The 24,094-nt window shown below is 50.5% G+C and overlaps 2 protein-coding genes across 4 annotated transcripts in view; one reads left to right on the top strand and one right to left on the bottom strand.

Moving 5' to 3' along the window:
• Positions 1 to 10,418, top strand: part of ST7L (suppression of tumorigenicity 7 like) — an 85,523-nt gene extending 75,105 nt beyond the window's left edge. The window contains 1 exon segment of the mRNA XM_074263069.1: positions 9,012 to 10,418. Coding sequence (XP_074119170.1) covers positions 9,012 to 9,284 — 273 coding nt within the window. The 3' untranslated portion in view covers positions 9,285 to 10,418.
• On the bottom strand, positions 8,702 to 23,032 carry WNT2B (Wnt family member 2B). 3 transcript variants are annotated; one of them, XM_074263072.1, is made up of 5 exons: positions 22,933 to 23,032; positions 16,232 to 16,452; positions 13,779 to 14,056; positions 12,376 to 12,640; positions 8,702 to 9,560 (listed from the first exon to the last, which is right to left on the bottom strand). In XM_074263072.1, the coding sequence occupies exons 2-5, from the start codon at positions 16,356 to 16,358 to the stop codon at positions 9,331 to 9,333; spliced, it is 900 nt and encodes a 299-aa protein (XP_074119173.1). In that variant the 5' UTR covers positions 16,359 to 16,452; positions 22,933 to 23,032; the 3' UTR covers positions 8,702 to 9,330. The 3 variants fall into 3 exon arrangements, with proteins under 3 accessions (XP_074119173.1, XP_074119171.1, XP_074119172.1); XM_074263070.1 differs by lacking the exon at positions 22,933 to 23,032 and adding an exon at positions 21,527 to 22,305; XM_074263071.1 differs by lacking the exon at positions 22,933 to 23,032 and adding an exon at positions 18,505 to 20,062.
• Between the last annotated feature and the right edge of the window lie 1,062 nt (positions 23,033 to 24,094).

The following is a 24,094-nucleotide window of genomic DNA, read 5'->3' as shown; positions in this document are numbered from 1 at the left end:
TGAATTGGTTAGCTACAAATAACCAAAATCCTGAAAAATAGGATCAGTAACTTATAAGATCAGATTTGCTGTTTTAATTAAAATCACTTCTTCTCCACTGCTTATAAAAAACCAAACATGTAACAAGTATATGTGTGTACAAGAAAATTATTAAAGTAAATATATTGAAGTGGAGTGGGTCAGATGTTATGTTGACTTTCCTTTGAGGCCCATTGTGATCCTTTTGAAAGCAGCCCGATTCCTTTCAGGATTTATACTAACACACTACCATATTAGGACGGACATCTATTACCCCAGTCTCCGAAATGCTAAATCGCTGCTGTTCCCTAGATCCATCACGAGAGAGCCTTCCTTATCATTTCCAAGAGATGATCTGTAATAAATGGCTCAGTACCCGATTCTGCTATTTGGGAATACTTTCCTGGGGAATGGGAATAAGACCTGGGATTCTAAGCCACTTCCTTCCCCTGATCTCACTGACTTTATTTTTGTCTGACATCCACTGAATGTTTTTCTCTCCTGTCTTCCATCTTCCACTATCAAAGGTGCTCCCCCCCTCCTCTTGTCCAATCCATGTCTTCCCTTCTTTTGGAATCTAATATGAAATTTATTACTTTAAAAAGAGGGGAAGAAGGATGGTTAGTTAATATAGTGGATAGAGCACCAGCCCTGAAATCAGGAGGAACTGAGTTCAAATGTGGTCTCAGACACTTAACACTTCCTGGCTGTGTGACACTTAACTCCAATTGCCTCAGCAAAAAAAAGGAAAAAAAAAAAAAAAAAGAGGGATGAAAAAAACAAAACAAAATTTATGAAATATTTTAAAGTTTACCAAGTGCTCTGTGTATATTTGAACTCTGATACTTAGTAGCAATATCTGTGTGACCACTGAGCAGATTGTTTCACTTTTATATACTAACAGGCAGCCAGTTGGTAATCATATACTATGGGCCAGGCAATGTGCTTCATATCGAGGATACCAAAAAAAATAAAATTAATAATAATTTAAAGAAAAGGCAAATATACATCCCTGTTCTCAAAAAACTCACATTCAAATAAGGGAGATTGCGTACAAATAATCATACATGGGATAGATTGGAAATGATAAGCTGAGAGAAGGCATTAGAATTAAGGGGGATGTGGAAAGGTTCCCATCCTGGGGCTTTTTTAAAATAAGTCACAGATGGATTGTGATCTGCATTAGGGAATGAATTCCATACTGAGAACTCCTTATCAAGATAAAAATCACATAAAAATACTTCACAGTTTCTTATATTTTCTACGTGATCTCATTTGAACCTCACAGTAACCTTCCACAGAGTCAGTGTGAGAGCCAGTCAGGTACAAATCTTGTGATTACCATTTTTGAGATAGGGAAATTGAAGTAAGAGAACCTAATGAAGCAGGATTCGAAGGCAGGGCTTTTGTCTCTAAATCTAACATTTACTCCATTATATCCTCTTGCCTGGAGGTGGAAAGAGCACTTGCCTTGGAGTCTGGAGAAACCAGGCCATAGAGAAATTCCATAGAGTTGTATGGCTGTAGCCAAGTCACTTATACTCCAAGCTGAAATTTCCTCATTCCTCTAATTTCTTGGAGGGGTTCTTGAGTGAGCCTTTTAACCCCAGCAGACCGAGCTTCCAACAATAATAGCTCATATTCATATTGTACTTGACAGTTTACACAGCACTTTCCTCCCAACTACCATATGAGGGGACCCCCCATCACCTGCAGTGGGGAATATGAATTTTATCCCTTTATCCTTCCCACAGTGCCTCGAAGGCGGCTTTGGGCAGTTAGTTTCACTGATGGCCTGATGTCATGCGGGAGTTTCTTTCATGTAGACATTCGGAAGGTACTTCAGGGATCTCTTGAATTCCCCCCCACCCCAATCTTTGCCCCCCATTCATCTCCAGCCTCTCTTCTCCTGCTTCATTGTGTTTCCAGAGAATGAAGGAGTAAATTCAGGGCTCAGCCTCCAGTCCAGCATGTGTGTGGCAGCCTGCTGAGTGGGTCCCAGCAGTGGAGAAGGTTTTAACCCTGTGGTTGGACTTAATCTCTGCATTCCACCCTGACACCTTGGAGAAGCACAAGGGGGAGATTGGGGTGGGGGGTGGAGGCGAGGGTGGGGAAACTTGTGGGGAAAGCCAAGTTCACCATCTCCTTTCTGATTACAAAAGACTTCTAAAGTCACTGCCGCTTTAGTCATCAGTTCCACCGGCCCCACCCCAGCTCGGCCTTTTTTTTTTTTTTTTTTTTTGAGAGTCAGGGTTAGTTTAAGAAAAAATGGCTTGCAAGAAGCCATGACCTCAGGCTTTTATCCCCTCCATCTGGTGCGCAGCCTTATGGGGCCGTGCTGCTATGCAGGAGGTGAGCGAAAGAATTCTTCAGATGATGGCTCCTAAACCCACATGTGGAGCTTGGGGGAGGTTGGGGGGAGATGGGGGAGAAAGCCAAGATGGATGGACCACAAAAGCCAGGATTCGTGGGGGAGGGGCTGGAGGGAGCCCCTCGTACAGGTAGACTTTTTGTATAAGGTGTTTGCCTCCTAGCCAAGGCTGGGGATCCAAAGCCCAAAAGAAGCGTCCTCAGGCTTTGATTAACGAGCTTCTAGTTCATCCACATTTGGGAGTGTGGTAAGGGTAAGATTGGGAAGGTAAATGAAAGTACTCATTTTCCCTTTTAGTTGAATGTGTTACAGGGCTGAGCCTGGGAAAGACTTCACCATGCAGCATTTCCAGGAGCCGTTTTTCTCTTACTATTTTTCTTTTGATCTATAATTGGCAGCCTTAAATAAGAGATAACACCGAGCAAGTGAATGAAGAGACTTGCATTCAATAGTCTCTTTTTACCTTATTGCAGACCAAAGAGCCCACCACTGCACCATAATAGTATTAGATAGATTTTGCTTAGCCAGTGACAAAACTGTTTCTGAGCATACTCGTTCCCATTACTATTTCCTATCCCAGAGCCTAAAAGCCTTAAGAAAACCTTGGACGTGTTTAAAAGCCTCTAATATATATTGAGGCTTTTAATTCTCTGGCATAGAGAATTTCCTTAACCCTAGTCCATGCCAATGGACTACATCTTCTCCACTAGCAGAACATGGTATCTATGGAGAGCTAGAACAATGATGTTTTGGGAAAGAATAATGGCAGTAGTTTGAGGGAGATATTCAGTTAGAAGAAACCCAAATTCACTTTTTGATATAGATAGTATTTAGATAGTCTCATGTGGAGAACTGGCCCTGTGCTTTCCACACTAACTTGGATTTAACCCCAATTTCAAAGGGGCTGAGACTCCAGGACCTGTAATCCTTGATTGTGAGACTCTAATCTTTGATCCTTCTCTTCTACCAATGCAGGATTACACATTCTGAATCTTTTCTTAGACCTATCTCATCTTGGGTGTGGGTCTGCTGGTGTCTCAGTTGTGGACATTATCGCCTTTCTTTTGCCAGCATAAATTGAGGTTCTTTTGTGTCCATGGAGCCTATTCTGACGGCGACATTATGAGTGGAAGTGAGAATAAAAGTCCAGTCACCAGGTTCAGTATTACTGTATTTGGCTATGGTGGAAAGATCTCCTTGCTCATTAGTACCAACTACTGTTTTGCAGGTTTTGTAAAGGCTTGTGTCCATGGATTTCCTTCTCTTTGGTCTGGTCTTAGAAGTCTTTGTGAATTCACAGTACTGAAGGTTTTGAAAAGATTAGGGAAAGTCTCACCAAGGCCGCTGAGGGGGAATTGAAGGGATGGTGGTCAGGAGATACAGTCTGTGGATTCAGCCAAAAGGTGGGGCTGGGTGGGAGTGCAGGAAGCCGGTGGCTGACTCGGGACTTAAATCAGGACAGGGGAGAGAGGTTGGACCAGAGAGCCAAAGCCGGGAATGAATTCTCTGATTCTCTAGAGATATGTTCACACAGGTAATTGAACCCCAGAAGGGGAAATAGGGACGTGAGCTTAGAATTATTTTCTCCTCCTGAATTTTGGATATTGGGGCTGGGAGCTAGCATGATATTTGTTCCTGACATCTTCCAGCCTTTGGAAGAGAAGAGTTTTGGATTTTCATTTTTCACAGTCTAATTCAACAGTGGGGGGAGGGGGGAGAGCCCACTGTCCATCCTCCTTCAGGGTCTCTGCCTGAGCTCTTCGGTCCAAGACCTCTTTGGCCCTAAAAGCATTTTGAGGCCCACGGCCTTTGGAAAACGACAGACCCACTAAATCTCTGCCACCAGCTTTAGGGTGACTGCAGAGGCCCAAGCTTTGTAGAGGCAGCTATAAAAGATGACCCGCCCTTCCACTCGCCCCACTGTTTATTTACAACATGTCCAGCCCTGCAGTCCCCGTCCCGGGGCACGCGTCGCACTTGTCTCCCAGCACGCGCCAACGATGAGATGCAGTTGGGCCTCTGCTGCTCCGCTTGGGTGGTAATTCTCCTCGGCTCCCCACTCCCCCCACCTTCCCATTTCCTTCCCTCCTTCCTCCTCCACCACCCACCTCTCCTCCACCCCCTCCCTTCCCTATCTCCTCCCCAAAACACACAAACCCCAGCTGGAATGCACTAGTCACTCTAAAAATAACTGCCTGCATCTTGATAATGTAACATTTTAAAGATCTAAGTCATCTCTTGGCCGGGCGGGCTCTGGGGTTGGTATGGCTGCTTTGGTAGGGGCCGGTTGAAGTTGAATGGCCTTTTTCCTTTTCTGTATCTTATCTCCATCCAAGATTACTGCGGCGGGCGGAGGCGGTGATACCTTGGGTGCTTCTGTTTGCGTGCATGTGCACGTGGCCACCCGGAGGTGTGAGTGTGTGTGTGTCTATATGGCCACATGGGAGTGTGTGCAGGTGGGAACGGTGGGGGGGCCGCACCTTTCCCTCCCCCTGCCCCCGCCGCGCGCGGAGATCCTTCGGGAGCGGCCGGCCCTCTGTGCAGCAGCGGGCGTTTCCCCTGCGGAGGCCGGGGGCAGAGGCCGCGGCGGGAGCCATCCATAACCAGGTGAGAGCGGCGGCCCGTGTGAGGCGAAGCCGCCGGGGGGCGGCCCGCAGGCTCGCTTTCGGAGCTCTCTGTGTCTGGCACCTCTCTGCACGAGGCCCGAGAGCCCGGGGTCCCGCCGACCCGCTCAGGAATGCGCAGCATTGTTCTCCGCTGCGGTAATTTGGCCGCGGAACGAGGCTGACGGCTTCCCGGGGATGGGGAGCAAACTCCCTCCCCCTTCCCCCCACCGGCCGGACCCCCCCACACACACACTGGTAGGGACATTTACATAAAACCTCCCGGGGTGGAGTGGGCTAGGCGGTGATGCTGAAGAGCGGGTCCTGCTCTAACGAGTCGGCCGCCAGCCAATCAGGGGGAATGGTGGGGCTCCCATGGAACAGGGAATAGCAGGACGGGGAGCGCCCGGCCCTCTAGGCCCGTCGGAAGGGCTGTAAAGAATGCTGGTCCCCGAGAAATTCTTGGCGCTGCGACAAGGCGGGGGCAGGCTGGTAACGTGGTCCACGGGCTGCTTGGCAACTAGCCCTTTGCAGCAGGTGTGGGGCGAGCGCCACCCGACAAGGCCAGCTGCCTGTCGGGCGCTCCTCGGCTCCAGGCGAAATTGAGGCACGCTCGTCCCATGGGCCTTTTCTTTCACATAAGACTGGGCCGCCGGTGGGGAGGACAATGGCTTCCTTGTATACCTCTGCCGCAGCCCCCAGCCCGCAAGGGATACTCAATATTTGCTGCATATGGAATGATTAAATGACTTTTTTTTTTTTTTTTTTTTTTTGGTCTGGGAGTCGGGATGTGAGTCTCTTACCTCTTGGTGAGAGAATGATAATCTTGATTGGACAGAGAGAAAAAGGCTAAGGTTCAAGAGCAGTAATGAGGTGACCAGAAGCAGAGGGAACCTCATTGGAGCGAGCAAAGTCCTTGTCCCCCTGGGCCGGACTCCGGAGGGGAAGTGCTGGGGTCGATCTCTGTGACCAGGCTCAGGGCTGCCCTTGACCTCCGCTTTCTTGCCTTTGAGGTGAGCAGCCCTGCTCCTCTCTCCCCATTACCCCATTTCCGTCTTTCCAACAGCTTGCTTCCCTCAGCTTCTGATGGGGAAATTGGCACGTGTAAAGCTCTGCAGTCTGGAATTACTGAAGCTGTGCATTCTCTGGAGAGAGGGGCTCAGATTTGCCAAAGGAGGCCCTTTCTGAGAGAGAGAGAGAGAGAGAGAGAGAGAGAGAGAGAGAGAGAGAGAGAGAGAGAGAGAGAGAGAGAGAGAGAGAGAGAGAGAGAGAGAGAGAGAGAGAGAGACAGAGAGAGACAGAGAGAGACAGAGAGAGACAGAGACAGAGAGACAGAGAGACAGAGAGACAGAGAGAGACAGAGAGAGAGAGAGACAGAGAGAGACAGAGAGAGAGACAGAGAGAGAGAGACAGAGACAGAGAGAGAGACAGAGACAGAGACAGAGACACAGAGAGAGAGAGAGACACAGAGAGAGAGACAGACAGATACAGAGAGAAAGAGAGACAGAGAGAGAGACAGAGAGACAGAGAGAAAGAGAGACACAGACAAGAGACAGAGAGAAAGAGAAACACAGACAAGAGACAGAGAGAGAGAGAGAGAGAGAGACAGAGACACAGAGAGAGACAGAGACAGAGAGAGAGAGACAGATACAGAGAGACAGAGAGAGAGACAGGGAGACAGAGAGAGAGAGAGAGAGAGAGAGAGAGAGAGACAGAGACAGAGAGACAGAGACAGAGAGAAAGAGAAGAGAGATAGAGACAGAGAGATAGAGACAGAGAGAAAGAGAGACAGAGCGACAGAGACAGAGACAGCGAGAAAGAGAAGAGAGATAGAGACAGAGAGATAGAGAGACAGAGAGAAAGAGAGAGAAAGAGAGAGAGAGAGAGACAGAGAGACAGAGAGACAGAGAGACAGAGAGGAGTTAATCTGGAGGGACTGGGAAAGCAGCATCTCCCTTAGAACACAGGTGAGACTTGGACCCGGGACTGCTTTCCTCTCAGTAGTGATCAAGCCTTGGCCCTCAAAGTGACCTGTATTTTTTCTTGGGAGGAAGCTCTAGGGGTGAGCTTCCACCTTTGCTAAGAGGCTGCCATCCTGGGGAAAGCCAAGATCCCGGGCTCTCCTCCTCCCCACTGTTCTGCAATATTCCTCCAAATAGGAGCTCATTCTCCACTCCATCTCAAACTGTCAGAAGCCCTTTCCTCCTTCCCCTCACTCCCTCCTCCCTAATCCCACTCATCAGTTATCGAGTTGACTCCACCACTCTGCAAGGAAGACATTCCCCTGGCCTGACTCAGCCCTGTTTCTCCACAGGAATCCCCTCACCACAGGCCACAAGGGTCCTGACCAGCTCATGTTTTGTATTAATGGATATGGAGGCTGCAGCATTTTTACTCTTTCTCAAAAAAAAAAAAAAAAAAAAAATCTCCAAAAACCCCACCCCCCACACCAAAAAACCAAAGCTACCCAAACCCTCCTACACGGGTCTTGGCAGGTTACACAAATATTAGTCCGAAGATCCAAATAAATCTGTCCCTGAGGCCCAGCCCCACAGCCCCCACTCCCCTCCCTGTCCGGGTGCTTCATGCTGTTTGCATGGAGAGGGGAACTGCTGGGCAAACGTGAAGACTAGGGCAGGGAAAAGAAGGGGAGTGGGGTTAGGGGAGAGGGAGAATGGCCTGGAGCCTGTGCCCGCTAAATGGTGAAGGACACATGGGTCGAAAGAGCTTCCCATGGGGCAGGAATGAGATGGGGCAAGCATCAACTTTAGGAGGAAGCCAAGGAAAGGCCTGGACCAGGGAACCCGATCCCTTCACACTTGGCTGCCATTGCTTCTCAAATCAAAAGGGACGAGGCTCTTGGATTATTCAGAGTACCCCTCCATCTCCCCAACCCTCCACTAATCTCCCATAGGTATCTCATGTGCTTCTCAACATTTTGTCCCAGAAATGAACACCATCTTTCACTATCCAAAATGAGCTGCTCTGTAACCTCTTAAGCACTTTTTTTTTTTTTTTTTTGCCCAGGCTTAGGGAAGAGAGTACAGGACAGGCTGGAAGAAGGGAGGATTTGGAATCTCTGAATTACAGGATCTGGCCAAAAACAGCAATCAATGTCCTGCTATGCAAGTGGGCTGGGATGCTGCTGGGAGGTGTGCTCATAGTCACAACATCAGACGTGTTTCTCCATTGTTTGTTCTTGGGGATTATTTTAAAGGTGAAGAAAAGAAACATCTTTGGTTTTTAAGATTTTTTCTTGTTGATTATTTAAAAAATTACCATTTGTTTAGATGTTATCAAGGGGATTTCTGTTCAGATATTTTAGATATTTCTAATTGAGATTTTGCCAATGGGTCTCTCTCTTCCTAGCTAGCACCTATGATAAGCCTGAAAAAGGGAATCCATCACCCTCCTCTAGAGGTCTTTTCCTCTGATTGTCATGTCAGGCCAGCTCTGGGGAATGGGCACAATATCGGAAAGCGCTCTCCCTACAGATAAAACAGGAGAGGACTGGGGAGGGGGCTGGAAGCCAGGGCCTGCTCACCCTGAAAAACAATCAACAGGGGCAGAATGAAAACAAAAAAGCAAAGTGCACAAGTGAGGCAGATTAAGTATTGTTTGACTTGATGGCAGGATCTGCTGTGGCTATTCTGCACATTACTAGTGGACCACCACCTAAGAACCCGGCAGATAACATGAGGCAGTGATATCTGATACAAATTTATGAGATATATATATATTTGCATATATATATATATATATGGATGGGGAGGGTGTGGATGCACATATCTCTTTGTTCACATATGCAGCAGGACGCAACATACAAGCACAGACGGACCCCCATCCTGCAGGTCTGACCCTTGTCCAGCAGGCCCAGGCTCAGGGGAACTGAAAAAAACTTGTAGTCTAACAGTGACTTCGGGAGGGCAGAGGGACACCTCCCTGTGGCCCGCCCCCACTCCAATCCTCCAATCCTGGCAGCTCCCCCTGCCCCCTCCCAAAGCTGTCCTTTCTCCTAGGTGCCCAAGACATGCCAGGAAGCCAGAGAAGGGCAACAAGACAGTGGGCTCTGGTCTCTCCGGAGGTCCTCGCTCCTCGGGCACGATCCGGCCCCTCGCCCCAGGGCGTGGGAGCTCGGATGGAGGAGGCTGCTCGGGATCCCGTCACCGCCTCCTTTGGGACAACACTCGAGGCCCTTGGGGCAAAGGCCGGGGGCCCACCTCCAGCGGAAGCTGCGGCAGCCCGGGGCTGGGGGTTCAGGGTACAGGGTGTGCATGCGAGGATCTTGCTGAGTCTGCGGGTGCGGGGTGGAGGGGCCGGCGCGGCGCGCCCACCGGCTCAGGTCTGGTCCAGCCATTCTGCCTTCTTGGGGGCCTTGCAGGTGTGTACATCCACGGTGTCGCGGCACTCCTTGCAGCGCACGGCGCAGCACCAGTGGAACTTGCACTCGCACTGGGTGACCCGCGTGACGCGGGTCGTGTCGTAGCCGCGGCCGCAGCACATGACCTCACACCCGTCCGTCCCTCGAGACGTCTTGCTGCACACCCGGCCGGCGGTGCCCAGGGACCCTGGAGGGGGGCGATGAGGAAAGGTTAACTCTCACTCCACTCCTGGGTGCTCTGCCCGGCTCCCCGCCTGTCCCCCGCCTCGCAGAGGGAGGCCGAGCTCTTCCTGCACAGACCACGTCCACCCAAGGAGAAAACCCGAGCCCTGGAGAAGCCGAGCGGCCTTTGATCCCACAAATAAGAATTGGGGTTCAAACCCGGGCCACCTCTCCCTCATGAACTTTTTTCTCGCCAACACACGTCCCACTTGCAATCCTTCCAGAACTCGCCTCCTCTAGGAAGCCCCCCCCCTCCCCCGGTCAGGTCCCACCGCTCTGATATTCCTTTGCTTTAAGACACTTTCCCAGAGACCACAAATGTGGGTCCTGTGTGCTCCGGCTATGGGGGAAAGGGCTGCCTGTGAGCCTCCTCCTCCTCCTCACTGCCAGAGGGCAGGCCCCGGCTTTCTCCTCTGGCCTCAGGAGAGACTTACCTGACCTTTGCATGGCAGCTCCGGATCCGCACATGCTGTTCCCCATGCTTGGGACGCACCTCAGGCTCGTGGAACCCTTGGATTCCTTCAAGACTCAGCTGAAGGGCCATTTCCCAAAGGAAGGGTTCCTGGAACCCCTTCCTCCTCCTCTCTCTCCTCTTTATCCCTCTCTCCCTCCTCCTCTCTCCTCTCTATCCCTCTCTCCCTCCTCCTCTCTATCTCTGTCTCTCTCTTACACACACACAGACACATACACACACACACACACACACACACACACACACACACACACACACACACACACACCTTCCCCCTACTGGAAACGACTTTGCACTTTTGCTTTTTATTGCTTCTCAGTGTGTGGGTCCCAATAGAATAAAAACTGGATGGCAGGGATTGTTTCATTTTAGTAAATCCAGTGGGTAACACATTATCCAATAAATGCATAGATCTACCTCTATCATAGAATTTAGAGTAGAAAATACCTGAAAGATTGTCTAAAGTGATCTATGTTTCGACATAAAGAATACACAGATCGGTGAAGTTCAGTAAATTGCCCAGGACTACGCTGTTAACCACCCCGGAGACTCCCATGCATGCTGTACCAACTTCCCTCTTTCCTCCTCCTCAGGTTTGGATTTGCCCAATATATCTGATGGGTCAAAAGGCCTCTGAATTATTCCTTGTCCCTCCACCCACACTTTGCTCCCCACACCAAAATGGCCCCACTGGGGAAACAACATCTGGTTCTGAGTTAACTCCACTTCCAGGTTTCACCCCATTACACACCCCATAACTATTTGTCTCTGACCTGCACCCCACGGAGCCCCCATTAGCCTTTGCTGCCATTTCAAAAATCATCACAATTCCCCAGGAAACTGGGTGATTGTCTTGGCCCTAAAATAATGAAAATAACAATCTGCCACACCTTATCCAGTGTGATTTTTAGGTGTGATGTTACAGCTTGTTCACCGGGCCCAGAAAAAGGATTTGAGAGCCCCAAAGATAAACCAGAACCTAGCATTTGGCATGACGCTTTATACATAGAAAGTGCTCGATGAAGAAAATCCCAAACCAGAGGACTACATTGGATGGGAAAGTCAGAAGATCTTCCCCACCCCATTCTTCCCCAGGAACCCCCTTTCAGGCACCCTGCAAAGGACAAACACTGCCCTCTCTGTCTCTCAGGCAAGGCCCCACCCTGCTTCTATGCCCAGTTTTGCTCCAAACCATTTCACTCTCCAAGAACGACAGCGATGGGCAAAAACAAACAGAGGCAAGCAGCTAGCGGACTTGTTCACCTTCCCCTCACCTCTCTCCTCCTCCAACTATAGCAGCTTTGCCTGCAGAAAAGACCCTCGTGGCAGTAACTGGGGGATATAGGGGGGTGATGAGGTGCTGGGTGTCCCAGATTTACAGTTACTGAAACTGAGACAGGCTCCTTCAGGCTTCCTCTGAGGCACAGTAGTATCCGCCACGATGGGAGAGATGATTACTTCCTCTTTTCTTAAAATACTAAAAGGCTCTGGGGAAAGACTCTACAACCTCACGAGGTGACAGTTCCAGCAACATTGCAGCAGTCTAGAAGTCCCACCTGCTAGCTGACCTTCATCCCTAAGCCACCGAATCAAACCCAAACTCTGCTGCAGATGAAGAGCAGCTCTCCACTGTCCATCGCCAACTGCCCAGAGAGCAACTGCTAGAAAGCTGAAATACCTAGTTGGGACAGAGAGCATCCCCTTGGATTTCTCCTTTCCTGTGATTAATCCTTCAATATGTTCTCATTCTATTTTTATTTTTTTTAATGCAAGAGGCAAAGCCCTGAGAAAATTGCTATTTTAGGCACTCTGCAATATGGCTCACCAAGTCTGCCTTCAGACTTCACCTCTGTGCCTTATAGGGAGTCTCCATTATACTTAAACTGTTGCCTAAACTTGCCTAGTGCTTCCCTCCCCACCCTCCTCCTCTCCTGGAATACCCTCTAACTATTAAGCTGCAGGGCCATTTCCCAAAGGAAGGGTTCCTGGAACCCCTTCCTCCTCCTCTCTCTCCTTCTCCTTATCCCTTATCCCTGTAAGGCCCAGGCTTAAATCTCACCTTGACCATTTGGGCCCATTGCAGGTATTCAGTACCTATTAGTGGGGGATGTTGGCTGTGTAATGGGGCCTCCTTCCCTGATTATTCTTAGGTTTGATAATAAGCTGGTGCTTCCAAATCCTTCTGGGGTTCCTTTTTGTAACCCCAATCTACTGGACAGCAATGGACTAGCTTAGTTCCCCATATTCAAAGCTGGAAAGTTGTTCTCTTTTCCCATTTTCCCTCTGCATCTGGTTCTACCTAACTCACCGGCAGCCTTGTCCAGAACACAGTAGTCTGGGGAATTGTCAAAGTAGACAAGGTCAGCCCGTGTGGCATGGCGATAGCCCTGACGGGCAGCAGTAAAGTTGGCACCATCCTGGGTGGCGGTCACCTGCACGGCCCCATCGTAGCGCCTCCGCAGGTAGTCACCAGTCCGGCGGAAGTCGGAGAGTGCGTGCCAACAGGTGCGAAGCGTACAGGAGCCACTAACTCCATGGCACTTACACTCCAGCTTTAGGAATCGACGGACAGCCTGAAGAGGGAGGGAAAAGGCAAAGGGTCAGAGCTTGCCATCCATAGGATGGATAACCCAAGATAGAGGGGTAGAGGGGAGGGAAACAGAGAGACACAGAGAGAGAGAGAGACAGGGAGCCTGAGACAAAGGAGAGACAGACAGAGAGAAATAGAGGAGAGTAGGAGAAAGGGGCAGGGAGAGAGGGGGGGAAAGGGAAAAGGGAGAGAGGGGAGAAAGAGAGAAAGGAAGAAGAGGAGGAGAGTAAGGAAGAAAGAAAAGAAGGAAAAGAAGAAGGAGGAGGAGGAGGAGAAGAAAGGGAGGGAGAGGTAGAGAAAAAAGGGAGAGGGGGAGAGAGAAGGAAGGGATAGAAAAGGAGATATAGAGAAAGAGAGGGGAGATAAGGAGCAACAACAAAGAAAAGGCTTGATGTATAGAGCAATAAAACTGGGGAATAGGAAGGTTAGGAATTATTTCCTCTATCCAATTAATCAACAAACATTTATTAAGAGCCTACTTGGACCAAGCCGTAGGCTGGGTGCAAAGTAAAAAGTGAAACAGTCTGGCTTCAAGGAGCACCCATTAGCTCCAAACTCTTCAAGATTTTACTTCTGGGAAGGTTTTCTCCACCATCTAATTCACAGACTTCCTTCTCTAACCTCCTTTGGCAGCTGCCTCCTAACACAATAGGAAGAGTGCTGGAGTGGGGCTCCAATGAGATACCGAGTTCCCACCCTGTAGGAGCTGAAAGAAGTCTGAGCCTTACTTTTTTATACAATTCCATAAAATTCAGGGCCTGGGCTGAGGGACCTCTAAGTTTCCTTCCAGATCTAAGTCTGTGATCCAGTAATCTATGCCAGACAAGCCAGAACTTACTGTCACACTGTCTGGAATCTTCCCCTTAATTAATTGAACTAATGTATGCTACTCTCTTCTTTTTTTTTAAGCATATACAAATTTCATTTGTTTTCCCAGTATTTCTAGCAGAACATAAACCTCTTAAAGGCAGGAACTGTTTCATTTTGTCCGTTTCCACACCTATTTTAGGACTTGGCACATAGCAGGTCTTTAACAAATAGCTGGGACTGAACTGGGAAGGGGGGACTCTCCAGTTGAGCCCCGGGCTGAGCTGTCCCCACCCAGACAGGTATAGACTGACCGTCCGGCCACAGCGGTTGTTGTGCAAGTTCATGAGGGCTCGGGCGTCCTTGAGCCTCTTCTCCTTAGCATCCACAAAGGCCTTGGCAAAGCGGACCCCATAGTGGATGTTGTCACTGCAGCCACCCCAGTCAAAGTCTCCCCGCTGGTCTCGGTCGCGACCACGTGTGTAAGGGTCACAGCTGCACACGCTGAGCTCTCCCTGGCTGCAGGCCCGAGTGATGGCGTGCACCACGCCGGCCGACGAGATGGCGTACACAAAAGCCGCCTCCCGGCTGCCTAGAGTGGGGCGGGAAGGAGGGGTTTAGAGAAAAGGCCCAGGACTATCTTCATCCTTTGATTTCCCCCAAGGATTCCATACACTCACCTCCTTCCAGAAGTCCCCCTTGCTCGGAGTCCCTCCTCGACTTCCCCGAGCACCAATCTTCACCAGAACTCCCTAACACACCTCATGGTTTCTGGGCACGTATGTCTGTCCATCCCTTCAATCAGACTAACTCCTAACCCCTTAGAGATTAGCTCTGGGTTTGGAATCAGGCTCACTAGTTTTGTATTTATGAGTCATGATGTAATTAAGATGTAATTACTTAATTATTTTAATTAATATGTAATCACAACTTACTTTCTAGACTTGTTTCCTCATCTATAAAATAGGGATAATAACTGTTCTCTATCTGGAAGGTTTATTGTGAAGATACTTTGCAAACCTAAAAATACTACATCAGAGGATCCTAGAATTTTGAGTTGCTAAGGTCCTTTAGGGACCAGCTGGGCCAATCTCCCCATTTTACAGAAGAGAGAACTGAGTCCTAGAAAAAGAAAGGGATTTATTCAGTGCTATCTGGCACCAATAAGCAGCACCCTGGAGTGTCTCTGGGAGTGAGAGGACCAGCTCTTCTAATTTTACTTTTCTTTGAATAGTATTCTCATCATCATATCACACTTGACTCTGAATCATTATTAGACAAAGTACCTCTCCTCCCTTCTTCTTCCTTCGTGCTGGAAGACTGTCCTGTCTGTAGCTGCTACATGAGAACCAGAGACTTCTTCAGAGGTCTGGACAGTTCTAATACTGAAGCCCCAGACCACAGTCACACTTGGAAAAGAGGAAGACATCAGACTAGAGAGACGCTGACTCGTTTCTCCCCCTTTTCCTTCACCTAAATATCCTCCTGAGTTCCGAGAGCTGAAATCTCTCCTCTTCCCCTCCCTTTCCCTGTTGTTCCTCTTTCAGTCTTTCTCCTGGCTCATCATCCAGTTTAGCCCAGCCTAATTTTCCCTGCTGAGCCGGGGCCAGGACAATTCTCCAAATATTTACATATCCCCTTTCTGTTTACCCCTTATTCCCATTACTGCCAGCGCTGGGTGGGGGCAGGATACCCCCTCCCTGGTCCCTAGCTCTGAAATGGATAGAGGGATTGCAAGGGCCAGTAGGGAAGCAGGAAACATTGCCTGACCCCTAAATACTCCTTTATTTAACATAACTCAGAGCTGGGAGAAATAGAAATCTAGAGTGTGTCTAGGGAATCTGTGGATCTTTCAAGCCCCTAGCACATGGATTTTAGAGGGTCTCTTGTCCATGGGGTTAAGAAGAGGGATTATAGCCAATGGGAAGAAATGCTGAGCAGGAAGCCAGAACTGAGGGCCCATTCTCAGCCAGATTCACATAATCATCATCATTATTATGATCCTTAATATTTACATTGTTTTAAGGTTTTCAAAGCTGTATGTATATATGAACATGCATATTTAATATAGATATTTATATGCATACACACATGCATATATAATATTGAAATAGATTGACATTTGAGCTTCTCAACAATCCTACAAAATGGGGTCCATTTTCCCAATTTTGCAAATGAGATGAGAACGATTAGGTTCTGATCCAGAGTCCCAACGCTAACAATGTCTGAGAGGGATATCAAACTCTGGCTTTCTAAACTCCAAGTCCAGTGCCAAAGATATCAAACTCTGTGCCAGCAAAATCTCCGATTGCTGCAGGAACCAGATTAAAATGTAACTGGGAAATGTTTGATAAAATAAATAAAAATAAAATATAGCACAGATAATGTTAGTTTGTGGTTTTCTAAGGAAACCCAAACAAGAGAATGCACAGGCAAATCAGTATGCAGCTCTTTGAGTCGGACACTCCCGCTCTAGTGTTGGGTCTGAAGTCCCAGGATCTGTTTGATTCCCACTCTTGACCCTTGTTACCTCTTGGGACCATGGGCAATCCACTTAATTTCTGTGAGTCTTATTTTTAACATGAACTGCCATTGGGTTAAATGACTTCTAAGGTCATTTCCAGCTCTATATTTATGATTCACCCCTGGAGGGGGAGGAATAATCTCCCCTTCCACTTGCCACCCAGAGGCCATGGAGAGAAGGGAACAAGATAGAAAGAGAAGGATGGAAGGAAAAAAGGAAAGTGTAAAAAGAAGGGCACCCTACTTCTGAGCATAACCCGGCCAAAGACGGTGTGGTCGCGGTCCAGAGTTGTGCAGTTCCAGCGGTGATGACGGAACTGGTGCTGGCACTCGCGGATCCAATCCCGGGCACCCTCACCCAGGGAGCGCATGATGTCAGGATAGCGCTGGCACAACTGGCGTTGCCGGCTCACCAGCCCGGGGATGTTGTCACAGATCACCCGGGCCCCCAGTGCCCCGATATACCTGCAGGGAGTGGAGGGCACAGCATTGCAGGGGGTGCCTCAAACTGGGTCAGCTCAAGAGTCTCACTCAGCTTCAGCAATAAATTGGGGGGACCAAGGGAAGGGTCAGTTCTCTAGCTCTGGGGGGGGGGTGGATGTTCCCTTCTCATACAACTCCCCATCCCAATATTCATCCTGCCCCTACTTCCACTAGTGTCAGTGATAATCATCATCATCATGAGCTAGCATTTATATAGAGCTCTAAGATTCACAAAGCACTTTATGCCTATTATTTTATTTGATCCTCACAACCACCTTATGAGATCAGGGCTATTATACCTATTTTCTAGATGAAGAAATGAGGCTGGGAGGTAAAATAGCCTATCCTGGGTTATCCAGCTAAGAAAGTGTGTAAAAGAGAATTTGTACTCGGATTTTTTTCTCCCTAAATCCAGTACTCTATTCACCGTATTACCTGGCTTTTTCTAGTCTAGAGAATATCTATAATATGGCACACAAAAACAAGGTAGAAGTCTCCTTCGACGGAAACCATTCCCCTCACTGAATTCTTGTCACAGACAATAATCTGTTATTATCCAAGCCAAATGCTCAAGTCTAACACCCATACTAAAGTCTATGTCCCAGGTAGCTGCAGCTGGTTTATTTGAAGAATGCTAATGATTCTGGAGAACAAAAACACCGGGACAATAAGAGACCAGGATGATACACTGGGCCTGTGTTCAAAATGTGACTGAGACAAGTCATGGATGACTTGAAGATCCCCATGGGCTTTCCCTGAACTGTCTCCCTGCCTATCCTGGACAAGGACGGAAGGCAAAAATAGAAATGAATGATAGCGGGAGTGGAGTTCCTTGCAAGGGCAGTGAATGGCAGCCTGTGGCAAGGTTCATAACACAGGGATGCTTCGGGATCTGGTTGGGAAACCAATGGTCCCAATTCCAAGCTAAGGAAAAGAGACCTTCCCTTCTAACCCTACTCTTCCCTCTTTCTTTTGTCATCAGGAATCCTACCAGCCAGGCTGGCCCTGTGCCCTCTTGCTCCACCTTCCCCTTCCCACCGTGGGATCTCCACTTCCTGAACAGGCATATTCTTCCCCTTTTACTGTGGTGAAATGGCTTTTAAAGTCCCTGTCCCCTCCTTCGCAGGCCAAACCAAAGGGCACCGTGCCCTGGGATTGCTGTACAGGCAGAGATTTTGCTTCAAAGCGGTTCCCACACCCCAAATTCCAGTCTCCATTCCCATCAGCTCAGCACTATGCCAGCTATGACATGCCTGAGGCTTGGCTGAGCTGGTGAAGGGACAGGAAGGTGATTTCAGCTAGGTAGAGGTTTTTCCCAATTATATTCAACTGCACATTCCCAGAGGTACAGTCCTGCTTCCTTCCACCCATAAGCTCACCACAAGTCCAGGATCTCTGCTTACATTTGCCTCTTTCTCTCCAATTTGGCTCCATTCTTCTCTCATTCCCCAAGCTCACCTACCTCGGAAAGCATGTCATAACTCTCCTCCTTTGTAATGAATAAAAACCCAAAGGGGTTTTTTATGTGCCTCTTATCTCAGGGTCAAGAGCCCTGTCCAGAGCAGGTGGGAGTCAGGCACTCTTGCAGACATCCCTGGCTGCCAGAGAAGCCAGAGCTGTGAATAAGACTGTGGTTTGGGAGCAGCCCCAGAGTCTGGTGGGGAGCAAGGGGGTGTTTATGACATCTCAGGTCCTGTGTACTCTATCCCCTTCTCCCCCTTCCCCCACCTCAGTCCCAATCATTCCCACCATAGGATCTCCACCCCTGAGTTGGAATCACCACTGGCAAAACCAAATCAAACAAACACAGCCAAAGCCAGATGCCTTCTGGTGAGTGTGGCCGGCCAGGCTGATGGGACCCATCTGTCCCCCAGGGAGGGAAAGACAGAGAGGGCCGGCTGCTCACAAATCCCATGGAATCAGCATCCCTGGTTCTGTCCATCAGAGCAACAGCTTCCAGGAACAAACAAAATAAACTCCTCAGGCCTGGCCTGGGAGGGACTGCCTGACGCACAGACCCAGAGTTACACCCACCACTGAGATGCTTTGTTTGGAGAGGAGAGACATGAGACAGTCGGAGTTGGAGCTGGTCCCTTTCCCAATACCACTTCATTCTCCTAGCTTGGCTTGGGAATATTGCTCTGGGGACGAGGATTTGGGGGCATCCAAGCTTGGAGAAACACTACCACATCATGAGACAACGTTGGTTGTAATGGGCTGTGCCATGTCAGGAAAGTTCTTTCTGCTGTCTAGCTTTAATCCCTTTTGATTCGGCCCACACTGGTCTTTCTTGTTCCGTCAGTCCTCAGTGAGATGGGGAGCAGCTATTCCTATTGTCCTCCACCCTTCCTGTCCAGAAGAAGATAGCCATTCAGTTCCTCTGAGCTCTCCCAGACCCTACCACTGCCCCTATCTTCAGGTTTTCTTCTAGATCTTGCTGTGATCCTCCTTGGGTCCCAGCTGCTAACACTTTCTCCCCATCCTCATCTTCTTTCTATCCTTATCTTCCTCATCTCTAGACTTCCAGATCCTTTCTACCTCTAGATCCTGCCTTCTCATTTCCATGATAAGGATTCCTGTTCTTGTCCTTTCAAACCTGACCCATGACCTCTCTCTGGGACTCTAGACAAAACCTACCTTCCTGACTCTATCATCTATAAATTCTATCCATATATAGTTAGTTTCTTTGGAAATGAGACATCCTGTATCCCTGAAGACAGAGATCCTCTACCCTGTTTCTCCTTTCTCAAGATCTTTCTGTGGCCCCAAGTGTGCTACACTTATCTATATAAGGTGGGTGTTTATGAGGTCTTCAAAATAAATATAATATTTTTATTCCCCTCCATCTTTATTTTTTCATTTTATTATTTTGATTTCCTCAGGGAGCTAATCTTTCTAAGGCTTCCCTATTCTTTCCTCCTTTCTGTCTCATTATTCTAGGAAATTCATGATAACAGATTGCACCTGCTGAGGGTTTATATTCCCCTTCTCTACTTCCTATCCTAAGGTTATGAATTCAGGGAACTTTCTCCTTCCTTCTACTCTAGAGAAGATCTCTGGGTATGAATCATGTCCTTTCCAGTGGGCAATTAGATGTTTCCCCAAGGGCTTGCTATCATTTTTTGCTTTTTAAATAGAGAAAATAGGGCCAGGACTCTTGTAATTTGTGGAAAATTGGCATTGAAAAAGTGGCTGCCCATCGTATGTTAAAGACAGTAGTCAGGAGCTAAAGATGGACAGAAAGGATGTAAGGCTACAAAAGCCAGCCTTCCTTGATAGTCCTGCCCCCAGCCCCTGGCTCCTTGGGGGAGCTGTATGCCCCTTCCACATCTTTCCCTATACTTGAATGAGGCTTTACCCTACTCAGCCTCCACTCAGGATTCTTCAAAGATTCTTTAATGTGAATCATGTGTACAAAGAGGAAGAAGGAAGGGAAAGTGGTGAGAATAGCCATGAATCTCTAAGATATGGTCCCAATGGGGAGACCCCAATATGAACCCCAGCAAGGTCTACAATTGGGGGGGAAATCACCAGCACAACTAAGAACCATTTGAGTGCTGACCCCTCCTTATTCAAACATTCAGGCTGTGCCCTCCAAGGCAATTTTCCTTGGTGGGGGCCAGACAAGGGTACTCAGGAACCTTGACAGACTGGACAGAAATGCCCTCTCCTATTTCGGGGAAGTGTTCGTGTAGGGGAGATCTGAGGTGAGGGAGGCAGCCTTTCCGGATCTGAGCCAGTAGACAGCCTAGGCCTTCTGAAGGTCCGTTTTGATCTCAACCCTGAACTTTCAAAAGCTTTGCTCCTTCCCACCCCCACCCCCTTCTCCATCTTCCCTTTTGTAAAGGAATGCTTCAAGCCAGATGTAAGATACCAATGCAATATGGTTCCCCCATCCAGAACCCCCTCCTTTCCCCAACATGCAGAGATAAAAAGATCCAAAAGAGAGATTTTTCTGAAACAGGAAAAAGGGGGGTGGTGGATGGGGGGCTGAGCATCTTGAAATGATAGGGATCTCTAGCAGAACTTCATGGCCCCTCAGTCTGCTACTCCAACCCCCATCCTAATTCTTCCAGCCAAGACTCAGACAAGGGGGAAAGCCACAGGGGAGGGTATGGTAAGAAAAAGAGGGGTATTCTGGGAGGAAAGGGAAGTGGGTATGGGTAGAGAGGTGCTATTCCTGTGCAGAGTGCTATTTGGCTTCTATTCCTATGTAAGTTTATTGGGGAGGGGGAGAATGAAGACCGAGGCCAGTTAGACCATCTTTGACTGGAGGCAGAGAACAGCTTTTCCCCGTGGGTAAAGCTCCATTAGAGACGTGTGTTGGAGGGAGAAGTACGTGGAAAAATGGACCTCTAATAGATTTTTAAAGGGATTGTGCCCTTTATGGGATGAGAGGCTGGGACGGAGGTGGGGAGATCCAGAAGAGATGGAACACAGTTTTCCCAGGGATGAGACAGAGACCTCTGCCCTAGAAAAGTGGGGGGCAGGGGTGGAAGGGGGAAGGGAGTAAAAGAAAAAAGGAAATGGATGGGATACTTTCAACAACCATCCTTTCCGGAAGGATTGAATCAGATTCCCGGATTATGCAAACCAAAATTATAAAAAACAGAAACAAAACCCAAACTTTAAGTACATAATTTTGATTCAGGTTAATTTCTCCTCATTCACCAAACTGATTGAGAGCAGTTACCATACTCGGGAGGGTTTCTTTTATAAATTGGGGTGGATGCTGAAGAAGGAGATGAGGAGTTACCCAGCTTTCCCCTTCTCCCTTTGCCCCTGAGTGAAATTGGCAGCTCCGGCCTCGGTCTCCAGGCTGAAGAGAAAAAGCAGAGGCTCGCTCTGCCCCGGGCAAAGCTCCAGTAACTCCTCCGAGAGTCCTCGGGCCACCAAAGCCGGGTCCCCTCGGGAAAAAGCTCTGGGACACGGAAAGCCAAGTGCGGTCCGCTCCCAGGGGGCCGGCCCGAGCCGGAGGAGCGAGCAGCCTTTCCTTTTCACTCCTCTAGTGGTCCCCGCCCCACCTGGTCTCACATCCCTCTCAACCGACACTCACCACCAGGACGCATCTATGCGGGGCGGCAGCGTAAGCAGCAGCAGCAGCAGGCAGGCGAGCCCAAAGCGGGCAGGGACTCCGGGGCCGTCGGGGGCTGCTGCCCGGGCTGGGTATCTGGGCGCCGGGGCGGAGGCGGGAACAGGGAGCCGGGCTCGCCTACGGAGGAGCTGCGCGGCTTCCTCCGTCCTGCCCTGGCTCAGCATAGCTCCCCGAGGGCTCTCCCCCTGCGCGTCCCGGGGTGGGGCGGAGCGCAGAGCCGGGGGCGCGGGGACCGGACCCCAGCTGGGGTGACCCTCAAGCTGTCCCAACCTCCCACTAGCAGGGACCCATGGACCGCACCGACAGTGGGGCGCCCGGGTGGGCGCCAGTTATCTGGGCTCCAGTGGCCCGGGACCGCGCCGCGCAGTGGTCAGGACAGCTGTGCCCACCGGGCTGAGGCCGGAGTCGGGGTCAGCAGCGTGACTCCAGGCTCCGCGGAGCTGCGAGCGGCGCGGAGGGCTGTCTTGGGGCGTGCTGTCCGGGGCCGGAGGCCGGGAGCTGGCCGCGGCTGGCGGCGCGCTCTAGCCAGGGTGCGGTGTCCGGGGGTCGGCGGCGCTGCGCCGAGTGGGGCTGCGGGGCCGGGCGGTGCGGACAACCCCTCTGGCCGCGGGCTCTCATTGGACGGCGCCGGGCGGGGCTGCGGCCAGGGACACGCGCGGCCCTCTGGGCGGCCCCGCCTGGGGCCCCGAGCAGAGGAGCGCTCCACCACCCCAGGTGTCGCCGCTGCCGTTGCCCCCGCCTCCCTCCTCCCACTCCCCTTCTGCGCTGTGCCCCCCACCTGCTCCGGCGAGACGGGACGGGGCGGTGCAGCTCACTCCATGCGCCCCGAGCGCCCGGGCCGGGTGGACGCCGCGTCCCCGGGTCCTAGCGCCCCTCCCTCCCTAATCTGCTCTTGCGGGGAGCAGCGCAGCGCTTGGAGAGGGGGGGAGCCGGGGCTGTGGACTTTCCCCCCCCGACCCCTAAGTCTCGGCGCAACTAGAGAGGAAGAGGGAAACGCGGCCAGAACTCGCAGGCTCTTTCTCCCCCCCCACGCCGCGGGATGAGTAGAACTGCCACAGGCAGATGCGGAAAATCGAGTTCAGCACTGCCAACAGGGGCGCTATTGCCGGGGCGGCTCTCAGCCCCGCTAATCCGAAACCTGGGCTCCCAAGGTCCCTCTACTTTTCTTCAGAACCTCTGTCCACCCTCCCGCTCCCGAGCCCGCTGAGTGACTCTCAAGACTCCCCGGAGGCCGTCGAAAAGGGACTGTCTCACTAACCCATTCCTCCTCTTCCACTGACTCTCCCACTCCCAGCCGGCGGCTGCGCTAAGGCTACAATTCTGTGACCCGAGCGCTGGGGAAGCGGGGGACCCGGGAAGGGCTCGACCTGTTCTCCTGGAGCCGAGCTCCGGCCAGGGGAAGAGGGGACCGTGGTATCAAGTGTCTAACGGGGAAAGGGGCGGGGGTCAGACCGCGCCGTTTCTGGAGGAGTCCGCGGTCTCTCCTCCTCTATCTTCAGGATTAGCAGCTCTCACTTTCTCTTAGCTCTCCCAACCGGCTTCTCCCTCACCCCCTCGGGCGGAGCTACGCTGAGTGTGAATGAATCAGAAACAGCTGGGCGGCTTTCCCCTTCACTAGAGGCCGGGTTGGGGTCCCGATGAAAGAGGGGCTAGAAATCGCTCCCCGCCGTGCGCTGCAATTCTGAGTCACTGGACCGGGGGAGCTTCCCCACGTACACCGGTTGCTCCCGTGGACTGGGGCAAGGAGAGGGAGAGGTGGGTCCTCCTAGCTTATGGAATCGCTGGGAGGTCCCAGGCAAAAAAATGCTCCCTTCTCCCCTCCTTCTAAGTCTTCTTTGGCTCTGAGCTTCTAGAAGACTTGGTTTCTGACTTGCTGGGAGACCGCGAGCTGACTCTTCCCCCTTCCTGAGCCTCAGTTTCTCCCTAGCTCTCCTTGATGTATCTTTCTCCCGTCCCCGCCCCTCTTCCTCGGACAGCCGCGGCTCAGGGCTCATGATTTATTTCCCCCATAAATGTCCTATTATAAACACTGCACCCCGGCGGGTCTTTCTTCTCCCCAACTCTGCTGGCCCCTCACTCCAAAGAGGCTCCGCGGGTGTGGGGGGCCGTGGGGACGAGCACGGGTGTGAACGGACAGGGAGCAGCTGGCTCAGCCCGTGGCTGAAGACGCCCCGGGCAGAGGCGGAGCGGGATGATTTGGGGAGGGGCTCATCCCAGAAGCCCACTGACCTTTTCCTCGCTCCCCAAGGGGCTGACCCCACCCTCACTCCAGTTCCAACCTCAGCTTGGATGATGTACCCAGAAGACCTGGCCTGCCCAGGATATTGCGGGGTGGGGTAGGGAAGACTACGGAGAGAGACTGAAAATCGGAAGGTGAAGGAGGGTTCCTACAGAGGGTATCGAACTCCCCCTTTTCTCTATCCTTCCGAGTTTAGAATTAGGACTTGGTCAGTGGCTTTGGGGACAGTCCGACTCCCCTCATCTCTACTTTAGCTATCGTTTTAGTTCCTCTGAGGCGGTTGGGGATTA

This window comes from Sminthopsis crassicaudata, chromosome 4, assembly GCF_048593235.1.
Source record: "Sminthopsis crassicaudata isolate SCR6 chromosome 4, ASM4859323v1, whole genome shotgun sequence".
Classification (NCBI taxonomy): Eukaryota; Metazoa; Chordata; class Mammalia; order Dasyuromorphia; family Dasyuridae; genus Sminthopsis; species Sminthopsis crassicaudata.
This window is presented reverse-complemented; position numbering and strand designations above follow the sequence as displayed.

Excerpts from the sequence above, each read along its gene's own strand:
- WNT2B (XM_074263070.1), bottom strand. The coding sequence starts at position 21,729 with ATGCTGAGCCAGGGCAGGACGGAGGAAGCCGCGCAGCTCCTCCGTAGG. Across the intron at positions 14,057-16,231 it reads TGGCCGGGTTATGCTCAGAA|GCAGCCGGGAGGCGGCTTTT; the intron begins GTAGGGTGCCCT and ends GCCCCACTCTAG. Across the intron at positions 9,561-12,375 it reads TGTTCTGGACAAGGCTGCCG|GGTCCCTGGGCACCGCCGGC; the intron begins GTGAGTTAGGTA and ends GCCCCCCTCCAG.